Consider the following 12,873-nt stretch of genomic DNA (forward strand, 5'->3'; position numbering starts at 1 on the left):
GGGGAGGGAGGAGAGGATAATTTTGATGGAGGGAAAACATAGGAAGCTGAAGTGTCATACCTCCCTCTTATGAACAGCCTCACTTTAGATAGAGTACAGCTGCCATGCCGGGCTCATCAGGAAGGGTGAGGACCTTCATGCTAGAAGGAATCTAGCATGTTCCAAAGGACTAAGCAGTAAAGCAGTCAAGTACAGGTAAGTCAGTAAGAGGGGTCAGACAGGTGGAATAGGTCTAGGACCATAGGATCATGAATTTAGAGCTAGGAAGGACCTTTGAGAACATTCAACCAAGAACCCCCTCATTTTATAGATGAGGTTAACTTAGGCCCAAAGAGGTTAAGTGATTTGCCCAGGCTTACACAGCTAGCCCGAATCTTTGTGATGAAACAAAACAACTACGGCAGGGGAGGAGGAAAATAAGTGTAGGCAGACAAGAAGTAGAGGTAAAAGGGCCAACGAGAACAATCCCAATAAAAAAGAGTTACTGAATCCTGATCCTAGGATAGAAACTTTTCTTTGCCTCATTTTCTGATATCTGCTTGGTATGTTTGGGGATAGGTAGAGTGAGGAGGTGGGGTCAAATCTGTATCCACAGGTATCTCTCATAACACAAGACTTTCAGGTGAAAGCCTCCCCTGATTATGACAAGTTTACTTCACACTAGCAGTTCTTGACATAAGGTTATATATGGCTGAATTTTTTTTTTTTTTTGCCTTTTGGAGGGCAGTTGGGGTTAAGTAACTTGCCCAAGGTTACATGGCTAGTTTTTTTGTGTGTGTATGTGGGTGTTAAGTATCTGAGGCCGGAACCAAACTTGGGTCCTCCTGACTCTGGGGCTGGCGCTTTACTCACTGCGCCACCTAGCTGCCCCTTATATGGCTGAATTTTAAGGGGTCTGTGAATTTGGGTTTCCTTTGTAATCCTATGTACTTTATTTTATGCATTTAAAAGTTATTCTGAGAAGGTATCTACAGGCTTCACTATGGGTTTGTGGTACCCAAAAGGTTAAAAACTTCTGCCCTAGAGGATGTTGCTGAGTTTAGGGGTAGGTTTTAGGTGGTTGCAAGTAGAAAGATAGACTAGGGCCCAGATTAAAAAAATACCTTTCAGCTGAGAACAACAAAACTAAAAGAGAATGGCTTGATTTTAAACAAGAGGCAGAAATAAGGATAAAGAAACACAAAGAAGAAAAGAGCCAGCAAACTTAATGCAAGTGCAACAGCAAATGACTAGAAAAACCTGAATAGTGCTTTAAACCAAGTCAAGCCAGCCTTGAAGCTTGTGCTTCTATAACTTCCCTAATGCATTTAAGTTATACCTGAGATCCATATATAGTTCTATACAGAACTTTTAAGTGTGTAGATATGGCTACCTATGTCAGGCACTTCCCTGGGTGACTCATTTGGGTTGAGAGCATACTTGTGCAAATGAGCCTTTTCCCATGACATTTTTGATTGCCGTGAAAAATAGACTTCCTTTATCAAAGGAGTAATTGGAAAGGCAGTTTTCTAAGCTAATTTGTCAGTTGAATTGTAATCATCATTTTGCATGTGTTTATTAACTGTCAATTATTTTACAGGATGATGATTTCCTGCAAAGGAAAGAAAAGTCCATCAAGACTGTAACCGATATATTTGTAAGTTCACCCGTACCCAAATATATTTGTATGTTCTTCAGGTGTTTGGTTCAGTGCACTTTCTATTTATTTAATTATGTAGAAAGAAAAAATATTTATCTTTTATATTTTCTAGCATAAAGAAAAAATGTTTCTTTAAATTATATTAACCCCAAGTGTTTCCTGTTATAGGTTGTTCCAGAAGGGAACCTCAGTTAGTGTGAAGGCAGGTCCTGCTTTGGAAAGGGTCAAAGGGCTTGTGTTTTAGACCAAAGCCTTTATCAAAGATATACTGGTCATGTATTTGATTTATCTCAGTTCTGGCTTTTGGGGAGAAAATGGCAGCTGAAACTATTGTGTTTTTTTTTTTTTTTACTGAATAAGATACTTCTTTTGCTTCTGGCTGAATAGAATGGACTCTTATATTGTATATTTATTTTAAGTTTTTATCATTTGCTTGTTTTTTCCATGTATTTGTCTTCATAAAAAAATCCATGTATTTGTCTTCATAAAAATATATTAATTTGATGAAATGGTCTTTTGAAAAAAAGGGATATGGGGATGTGTAATGTGATTTGGCAATCTACCAAATGAGATATCATAAGCTTATAGATTTTGAGTTGGAAAGCACCTTACAGATCATTTTGTGACTGGATGGGTATGGCTTTTTGACTGAGTCCAAGTTTTGTGGAACAAATCCTTTCATTAAGGGGATTTGTTCTGTGAAGTTTGGATTCAGTCAAAGGGCCGAGCTTAAAGACTTAGAGGGCCACATGTGGCCTCAAGGCCTCAGGTTCCCCACCCCTGAATTCTAGTCCAGTCCTCTGATTTTATAGATGAGAAAACTGAGGCTAAGATAAGATAAGTGATTGCTTTAATTGCATAAATGTAACTGTCAAAGATAGGATTCAAACCCAGTTCTTCCTTTTGAAGCTTCAAGCTTTTTCCTCTGCACCAGCCAGCCCTTCTAAATGGCAGGTTCTCAGAGCAGCAGTATGTCATGTTTTATTGCCATCAAAGGTTAGCTATGATGAGAAATAAATCCCCAATGTTGAGGGCATGGGATGTATGTTTGTATAAGTCCCTCCTGAGCTCTGGATTAAAGGTAGGTGACAAAAAATACAAATTATCACTCTTTACATCTTCACTGGTCAGATATTTTTGTATGTTGGTACATTTGGTGTGTGCATTTTTTAGTTTCATATAAGATATGAGTATAGCAATAACATGAAGGCATCTCTCCGGTTTTTGTATTAAATTAGACTTTAAAAAAAATGTTGATGCCTTTTTCTTTCCCTCTCTCTTTACCTTTGGCAGTTCCTCTGGAAAAGCCTCTAGCTTTTATCAAACAACTGACACATTCTTACCCAAACTATTTAGCAAGTCTGGAGAAGTGAATAATACAGTATCCCTGCTGTTTGTCATCATGGTGGCAAAAGTCAGGGCTGGAAAAGTGTAACCTGTCAGAAAGACAGTTCTGCCATGTCCTTCTAGGAGTGTATTTTTTCACTGATTGAAAGTGAGCTTCTAAAAAAAATACCGCCTGCTTGCTAAATGTGTCATTAAACAAAATCTACTAGAAAGTAAAAAGCATTTTCCTAGCTGATTAAGAAAATTAAAATAAGGAAAGATAAAATTTATTCTAGTTCATAAAATTTTAAAGAGTGATTTTTGAAAATATTTATTCAGGTACAGGCCCAGAAAGACTATTGAAAATCTTTTTGAATGTTGACTAAGGTAAATTTTCTGTTCACTTTTTCCTTCTTTCCATTGAATGTTCTTGCTTCAAGAACCCTGTTTAGCTTTTGGTACTTCTTTGCTAAGTATTGGTATGAATTTTTCTGTAGTTTCTCTGCTTACTGAAAATAAAAGCTCTAGAGCAGGGGTTGGGGAACCTGCAGCCTCAAGGCCACATGTGACCCTCTAGTTCCCCAAGTGTGTCCCTTGACTGAATCCAAACTTCATTGAACAAATGGCCTCCAGGCTACAGATTTCTCACCTCTGCCTTAGGGGCTTGTGTTGTTTTACCTAGATCTACTTTTTTAAAATAAGTACAAGAAATGTAATTATTCTCATTTTTCTTATCAATTCACTCTTCTTAGAAAAGGGGCCCTGAAAGAATTTCTACATAGTTGAATCCAGATCAGGGGCGATGATCAGCTTCTCTCTTTCATACCCTAATATTTAGCAGCTAAGGTTCTCTAAATGGATAGTTATGTGGTAAACATTATCTCTGCAAACATTGAAAGTGAAAGCATCTCAGATGGACACCTTATGTAGTGAAGGCAAAAGCAGCCTAGGCTTAAGTACTTGAAGAGTATGTGCTTAAAGTTCCATAGAGTTCTTGGTCCTGTACTAGGACCTGTGTGAAGATTGCAGCGTAAATCCTGAGCAGCAATGAAATTTGAGACTGGATTGCTCTTGCTTGTATATACAAAAAGCTCTATATATCAGTAGAGTCTCTCTTTTTTAAATCATCTTTGAAGTTTGGAGGCAATAATAGGTCAGTGACTGAGCTTTTGGATAATCACTTCTGCAATCAAAATGGTTCTTTCAGGAAACTTAGCCTTAGTGCACATTCAGAACCCTCTGGGGCTCTAGGTAATGGGAGTGCTCTTAGGAATAGTAGGCAGTTTCTTACAATAATAATAGGTAGTTTCTTGTAATTAGCCTGAAGATAGCATACATTTAATGACCAAGTAAAGCTTTAGGGTATGTAGTCTGTTCAGATATTAATGATTATTCTGAGTGCAACTCTGAGGAAGCTACCATTTAACATTTCTAGTTCCTTTGGTTTTTCGTAGGATATAGTTTTTAGGCCTCTCACCATACTTACTCACCCTTCTTGTTTATCAGTGCCTCTTGTAAAATGTGGTACGCCACATTCACTGAACACATTATTCCTAATGAGATCTGACAAATAGACTTAATCCCTTTGTACTTCTATTGATGTAGCCTAAATTTGTATTTTTCAGCAATATTTTCCCCACACATACTCATTTTGTGGCAAACCAGCTCAACTCTGTCATGTACCTAAACAATTGACTTTTAAAATCACAGCCTCTGATTTTACAATTATTTAGATTAAATTTCACCTTTGAATCTTGATTTATCTTTGTTTGCATTAGCTGTCCCAATTTTGTGCCGTCAGTAGATTTGATAAACATGCTGTATATGTCTTCATTTATGTGGGGTATAAAAATCTTCTTGATAAAGGTCTACAGGATACTGCTAGAACCTCCATCTGCCATTTTCCCCCCAAGATTAACATCAAGCCATTAACCAACCCTCTTTGGGTATGGTTGTTTGACTAGTTAGTATCCATTTAACTGTCCTATCATCCAGCCCACATTTCTCTATGATCTTTTCAAGACTGTCATGAGATACTTTATCATATACCTTATTAAAATTAAGATACACAGCACATATGTCATCTCTCTGATCTAGCTATATGCTTAGAAATCACATTGTAGTATGAGAGTACAGTGGACTGAGTCAGGGGTCCTGACTATTAATTTCTGACTGGCAATTAGTAGTTGTGTAACTGTGCACAAGTCATTTAGTTTCTCTTTACTTCAGTTTCATCATTCATGATATAAGTTCTTGGGCTGTTATGGGGTTAGCATCCTTACAATGAGACATCACATGTCCTTATAAAATCTGAGCTTTTTAGAGAGCTCCTTGTGCAGCCACATTGATTTCTTCCCTTTTTTATCCCTCATAGGAATAAATTATTCACTGTTTTACTTCTCTTAAATCGCTCCTTAAAACCTGTCTTGCTTCCCTGTGAGGCTGTTTCTAGGCTCTCATTTTCCATACATTTTCCCTTCTTGGCTTTGTTTTTCACAGAATTATAATTAGAGCAGGTGAGGTAGAAGGTGATGTTTCAAAGACATAATGGAAATCTATAACCTCAGGGCAGCTTTCCCTTCATTGCTGAAGATCATCCCTTTGTAATTATTCTTTACTGATCTCAGCTAGTATACAGCCTGCTAGACAGGAGCCTCTTTTCTTGAGCTGTCATCTCTCAGGAAGAATGAAGCAACTGTCTTATGTTAGATATTATTTCATTCACCTGGAGTTTCCTTCCAACTGACACTTTCCCTTCCACCACTTTTAACCTTTGAATTGGAACATGCATGAGAAATATTATCTTGAAGGTCAGAGAATTAATCTGTTTAGCAATTAGGGAATGATTATGTTATTCATAACCCTAGGATGTGATCCTTGCCTCTGAAAGAATAATATAAAGAAATGATCAAGTACTTGTGAATCAATGTCTTTTAAGCTAGTCAGTTACTATCTACTGTGTCTTATCATGTGCTATGTGCCGTGAAGGATGCCAAAACAGCATAAGACACGGTCCCCATCTTCCAAGGGTTTGTATTCAAATTGGGGAGATGAGATGACTGACCTTAACAAAATTGTACATCATGAGATAGGATATACATTATAAATCAGCGATATTTTGTTTGTCATAGACCAATATTGTCTTAAGAGTTCATATAGACATACATTAGTTCTTAAGTAGCTTGGATGGCCTTAATGGATGAGGATAGGTAGCATTGGTGTTAACCCTTTCACTCCTTTTTATCAAAAGGGATAAGTAGGAGTGAGTAAGGGTGAGAAGGAAAAATTTGGTGGTTTCTGGTCAAAATCTTACCATGCTGGGCAGCTTTTCTGCTTATGGGTATATTCCTTCTTGTAGAAATGACCATCACCTCCTACCTATCTTTCTCTAGTTATTTCAGGAGATTTCTTACCTAAGCACTGTTCTGATCATAACACTGCTGTATTCAAAAATCATCAGTGGTTCTCCACTACATACCAAGATAAAGTGGTTCCAGCCATCTGTTCCAAGCTTTTCACATTGCTGTCATTCACAAATTCTATTCTAGCAAAATTAGCCTAATCATTCTTCTTTTGTCTTACCCTCTACCATCTCCATGTCTTTGTTCACATTGATTTCCGTGCCATAAAAAACTCCTTCTCTTTCCCTAGCTGCCATTTTTTGGGATGCTTGATGTTTATAAAAAAAGAAAGTAATTTGATATTTCAAATTTCTACTCTACTTTTAAAAAGAAAAATTTCTACCCTCAACATCCAGCATCCATGCTTCCTCCATTAAAATTTTTAAAAATATATAAATATGTATATATATACATACATGCATATGTATATACACATGTCTATCTATCATAAGCAGATATTATTAATGTGACTAACAGGCTGTAAATAGGCATGTATATTAAAGTTATAATGTTCTTTTCATTGGAGACTTTTTTTAAAAAAGTAATCAGGGTTAAGTAACTTGCTCAAGGTTACACGGCCAGTTATTTCTGGGTGTGGTGCTAGGTATCTGAGCCCAGATTTGATCCCCGGGTCATCCCGACACTAGAGCCGGTGCTCTTACTCGCTGAGCCACCTGGCCACCCCTCATTGGAGACTTTCTCCAGGATAGTTTCTCCAGGATAAATTCAGAGTTAGAGTCAATAATGAGAATGAGCCATGGAGCTCTACAGAGCTAACTAATAGAACATCTACTCTCACACTGATTTGTTTCTAGCATGAATAAGTGTCTGGGTAGGTTATGAAAAATTCAGCTTATGGGAGCATTTGAGTATAAAATACCAAAAAGAAACAGGCCATTTCACTACCTCTTGAGGGGGTTATGAAAATAGATTTGTTAATTAAACCTTTTTGGATTCTTTAGAGAAAAGTGGTATATAAATGTTGTTATTAGAATTATTTTTTCCTGTGTAAGATCTTGAACTTCAAGGAGCTTACCATAAAGGGAGAGTGATTTTGGGTGAGTCCAAGTTTAATAAAATCTAGTGATGTACATTTCCAGGCATGGAACTGATAAATTATAGTTTAAGTTACTCATCAAAAAGGAATTCTTTCCTTTAACAAAGGGGTCCCTTGAATTACTGAGTACCCCTAGTGCTCTTTTAATTTTTCATAGATAATATTAACTACTAGTCAGAGACAGGGCAACTTAACTCCAGAATATTAGGATTCACTGCCACATGAATATCAATCAGAAATGGAAGCAAAGTATCTTGGAAAAAATGTTAAGTCAATGGGAAAAATAGAATTTAGTTTTTGGAAACCTGTGCAGGACTTTTGAAGTATCTTGGAAAAAATGTTAAGTCAATGGGAAAAATAGAATTCAGTTTTTGGAAACCTATGCAGGACTTTTTTTTTTTTGCCTTTTTGAAGGGCAGTTGGGGTTAAGTAACTTGCCCAAGGTTACATGGTTAGTTTTTTGTGTGGGTGTTGTGTCTGAGGCTGGAACCGAACTTGGGTCCTCCCGACTCCGGGGCCAGCGCTTTACTCACTAAAGGCACTCACTACTCACTAGGCACCACCTAGCCACCTCGCCTATGCAGGGCTTTCAAAACATACTTTTTGAATAAAGTAGGATATTTTCATATTCTCATTATGGCTTTTTGACTTTTTAAAGGCACCTATTTTATATAATCCTGTTACCACATCAGCATCTGCTTACTGATCATCTATTCTATGACCAGAACTATGGGGAACATTTTAAAAGTACCTCCCTTCCTCCAAAGCCCAAAACTTTGTTTTCAAGGACCCTGTAATCTGATGGAGAGACAGGATTTACTCATTAGAAACAATCAGAGAGTAATAGAAGACTGTGCAGAATCTAGTAGTAGTGTGTGCCATACAGAAAGTAAAGGCTGTAAATTCTGAGGAGAGATTACTGCAGAAAGAAAAAATGGCTGGAAAATTCTTCATTACAGAAATGGGACTTTAACAAGACCTGAACAGACTGGGAGGAATTGTGTGGTTAGTGAGAAGGTGGGTAGGATACTCTGGATTAGGGGTATAGCATCAGAAAAGGGATAGAGGAAAAAAAAAGTATGAAATGTATTCAAGGACAGAAAGAACCAGTCTAGCTGGAGCACAATTACAAAATAGTAGGAGACAGTGTTGCCAACGTTTTTCATTCTTTGGTTTTATATCTCCAGCACCAAACACAGCTCTTTACACATAGTAGGGGCTTCATCAATGTTGATTGAATTGAATGGATTTTACAGATGAGGAAATCGAGGCTTTTGCTCATCCATCAATTCAATAACAATGATTCACAGTATATATTTCTGTCCAGGAAATAACACTGATTCTAAAAAGGTGTCAGCTTTTCAAGGATTTTTTTCATTTGGCTAAGAAGCCCCTGACATCTGGTTTCTAGTGGTGGATTCTTTGCCATCAGATGTTGAAATGTGCTATATTGTTGCCTCAGATGATGTAATGGCTGGTATGAATTAGTTCGCCTGAAATTGCTAATGCCAGTTGGCTAGAGTAGAGTCCAGGAGTCCCAGGATTATGAGTTTAACAACTGTACATGTCATCGAGCCTCTTTCCCTTTCATATTTTTAGATTTCCTTTTTAACACTAAGTATGTATCTAATACATGGTGCTCATCCAATTAGAAGGTGGGGCTCTTCGTTGATCATAAGGAGGATTGGCTAAAAATATGAAAATAGTTCTGGTTAGCTCAATGTTCCTTCACTAGCCGAAAGGAACAACTCAAAGTCTATACCCTGCTGAGAGTGGATTGCTAACATCATCATTATATAGAAAGGACAGCATCGTTACCATTTGTGGTATTTTTAGGATAAAGGTTTTTGTTGTTTTATTTTTTAAAACAGTAGTTATGCCAATGAGTCATTGTTTTGTTGACTCTTTTTTTGAATTGATGGATGAGCAAAAGCCTCGATTTCCTCATCTGTAAAATCCAATTTCTTTTCTTGGGTGTTTGATTACATCATTAGTAATTCAAAAGATGGCAATTTAAATTCAGTCATAAAAGAATGGTCTCATATTAGGACCCAGTGGAAATTAAATCATGCACATTGGCTAATGTCATGCATTTAAAAAAAAAATACATTTTTATATATTTCCTTAAATATCCAGTTACACATAATTTCTTTTTACAATCATTTAAAAAACTTTTGAATTCTACATTTTCTCCCTCCCTCCTGCCTCTCTCCCTGTCTCAGTGAGAAGGCAAACAGTCTGATATGGATTATATATGTGAAGTCATACAAAACATTTTTATATTAGTCATGTAGCTAAAGAAAACACAAACAAAGCAATGAAAATAAAGTTTAAAAAATTATGCTTCAATATGCATTCAGAGATCATCAGTTCTCTCTTTCATGGGTCCTTTGGAATTGTATTGAATCATGGTCTTGATCAGAATAGCCAAGTCTTTCACAGTGGATCATCCTTACAATATTGCTGTTACTGTGTACAGTGTTCTGGTTCTCCTCACTTCATTTTGCATGAGTTCATATAAGTCTTCTCATGTTTTTCTGAAACCATCCCCCTTGTAATTTCTTTCCTTTTTTTTAATTTTTAAAATTAAAAAAATTTTTTTCTTGGTAATTTATTTTTATTTGTTTGTTTTTTGCTTTTTTTTTTTTGGAGGGGGCAAGGCAAGGCAATTGGGGTTAAGTGTCTGAGGTTGCATTTGAACTCAGGTCCTCCTGATTCCAGGGCTGGTGCTCTATTCACTGTGCCACCTAGTTGGCACCCCCCCCCCTTGTAATTTTTTAAAGAACCATAGTATTCATCACTATCATATACCACAATTTGTTCAGCCATTTCAAAATTGATTGGCATCCATTCGATTTCCATTTCTTTGCCAACACAAAAAATGCTGCCATAAATATTTTGGTATAAATAGGTTCTTTTCTCCTTTCTTTGATCCCTTTTGGATATGGACCCAGTAGAGGTATTTCTGGGTCAAAAGGTAGGCACAGTTTTATAGCTCTTTGGGCATAGTTCCAAATTGTTCTCCAGAATGTTTGAATTAGTTCACAACTCTATAAACAGTGCATTAGTGTCCCAATTTTTCTACATCCTCTCCAGAATTTGTAATTTTCCTTTTGTGTAATGTTAACCAATCTGCTGGATGTGAGGTGGTATCTCAAAGTTGTTTAATTTACATTTCTCCAATTGATGGGGATTAAGAGCTTTTTTTAATGTGACTATTGATAACTTTGATGTCTTCTTCTGAAAGCTGCTTGTTCATATCCTTTGGCCTATTGTCAATTAGGGAATGACTCTTACTTTTATAAATTTGGCTTAGCACCCTATATATTTCTGAAATGAGGCCTTCATCAGAGAAACTTGTAAACATTTTCCCCCAGTTTCCTGTTTTACTTCTAATTTTGGCAACATTAGTTTTGTTTCTGCAAAAGCCTTTTAATTTCATGTAATCAAAATTATCTATTTTACTTCCTATGATCTTATCTACCTCTTGCTTAGTCATAAACTTTCCCCTTATTTATAGATCTGAAAGGTACATTTTCCCATGTTACCCTAATTTACTTATATTATCTCCCTTAATGTCTAAATCATTTATCCATTTTGACCTTTATCTTGGCATATGGTGTGAAATGTTCTATGCCTAGTTTCTGCCAAACTGCTTTACAGTTTTCCCAGAAATTTTTGTCAGATGTTGAGTTCTTATCCAAAAAACTTGGATCTTTGGGTTTATAAAACACTAGATTACTATCATCATTTAATACTGTGTATTGTGTAACTAATTTATTCCACTGATCCACCACTCTGTTTCTTAGACAGTACCATATTGTTTCAATGATTATCGCTTTGTAATATAGTTTGAAATCTGGTACTCTTAGGCCAGTTTCCTTTACATTCTCTTTTTTTCTTGACTTTTCACTCTTCTAGATGAACTTTGTTATTATTTTTTTTCTAGTTTTATGAAATAATTCTTTGGTAGTTTGGTATGGTACTGAATAGGTAAATTAATTTAGAAAGAATTGTCATTTCTATTATATTGACTTGGCTTACCTATTAAGAATGAAACTTTCTCCGGTAGTTTAGATTTGTCTTTATTTATGTGACAAATGGTTTGTAATGTATTTATATAGTCCCTGTGTTTGTCTTGACAGGTAGACTCCCAAGTATATTATAATGTCTGCAGTTATTTTAAAATGGAATTTCTCTTTCTATTTGTTCCTTTTGGGTTCATCATTTATGGTAGTTTTTACTAAGATGTAGTTTCCCTGCTTATCCCTTTAAAACTTAGGTCTACTTTTGCTTTTGCTTTGTCTGAGATCATGATGACTATTCCTGCCTTTTTTTACTTCAGTTGAAACATTTTTTTACTCCAGTTCCATATTTTATCTCTGTGTGTCTCTCTGTTTCATGTGTATTTCTTGAAAACAACATAGTGTTGCATTCTGTTTTCTAATCCATTCTGCTATCTGCTTCTGTTTTATGGGTGAATTTATCCCATTCACATTCACAGTTATGGTTACTAACTATAATTTCCCATCATCCTGCTTTCTTGTGTTTATCCTTTTCTCTCTCTCTCTCTCTCTCTCTCTCTCTCTCTCTCTCTCTCTCTTTCCCCTGTCCCTTCTCTAAAGTCTATTTTGTGCCTCTTTACCCCATCCTTCTTTCCCTTCTCCCCTCTCCCAGAGCATTCCTCCTTCTTGTCTATCCATTTCTTTAGCCTATTTCTTGATTGTGAACTTTATGTTAAAGTTGAGCTCTGCTCCTGGTGTGGGGTGTGGGGGAGGGGCATTATCTTGAGCTTCAGGCTTTTTCACACTGCTATTTTCAGAGCTTGTTCTGGAGGTTTGGAAGCTTTTAGTGCTTCCATGGTGGTGTGATCTGGGGAGAGGTGTGGTCCCTTGCTGTCCTGTTCTATACTTTGGTCCTTACTCAGGAAGAGCCCCTGATCCCCTGGAGGACCGGAGTCTTGAGTGGGTATAAAATGGTGTGGAACAACCATAGTAGTGATTGATAGTATGAATTGATTAAGGAGGTATAAAAAAGATTCCCTTATTACAGTGAGAGCCCAGTTGATATTATGTAATAAATTTGTAGTAGTCACAGCCAGCAAAATTTTATGATTTTCTTCAGCTCTATTCAGAGTACATGAATAGGAAAAAAAGCTGTAGATGGTTGGAGTAATCTTGGGCTGGAGTTTGGCAAGGCATAATCAGCAACAGGACAAGATATTTGGATGTAGAGAATAGTGTAGATTTCAAGTGATTCACCAAGGAGCCAAGATAGAGAAGGGAAGAGAATGTAGCTAAGTGATGACCAGGGAAAGAATTGAATGGAGGGATTGGAGGTCACAGAAATCAAAGGACATGGTTTGGAATAATAAAGCAGAGGATAAGGTAAGGTTGACAACAGATTTTGATGAGATAAAGGAATGTCAGAGTTCACAAACATGAAAAGAA

The 12,873-nt window shown here is 36.6% G+C and overlaps 1 protein-coding gene across 3 annotated transcripts in view; it reads left to right on the forward strand.

The window, feature by feature from the left end:
* CCDC93 (coiled-coil domain containing 93) overlaps window positions 1–12,873 on the forward strand; it is a 118,591-nt gene that overhangs the window by 18,936 nt on the left and 86,782 nt on the right. For all 3 annotated transcript variants that reach the window (XM_069067775.1, XM_069067773.1, XM_069067774.1), the window contains exon 6: window positions 1,580–1,636. In XM_069067775.1, coding sequence (XP_068923876.1) covers window positions 1,580–1,636 — 57 coding nt within the window. The remainder of the gene's footprint in view (window positions 1–1,579; window positions 1,637–12,873) is intronic.

The sequence above is a fragment of the Petaurus breviceps genome, unplaced genomic scaffold (assembly GCF_028583685.1).
Source record: "Petaurus breviceps papuanus isolate PSGF00001 unplaced genomic scaffold, PetGlider_PUasm1.0 90752, whole genome shotgun sequence".
Classification (NCBI taxonomy): domain Eukaryota; kingdom Metazoa; phylum Chordata; class Mammalia; order Diprotodontia; family Petauridae; genus Petaurus; species Petaurus breviceps.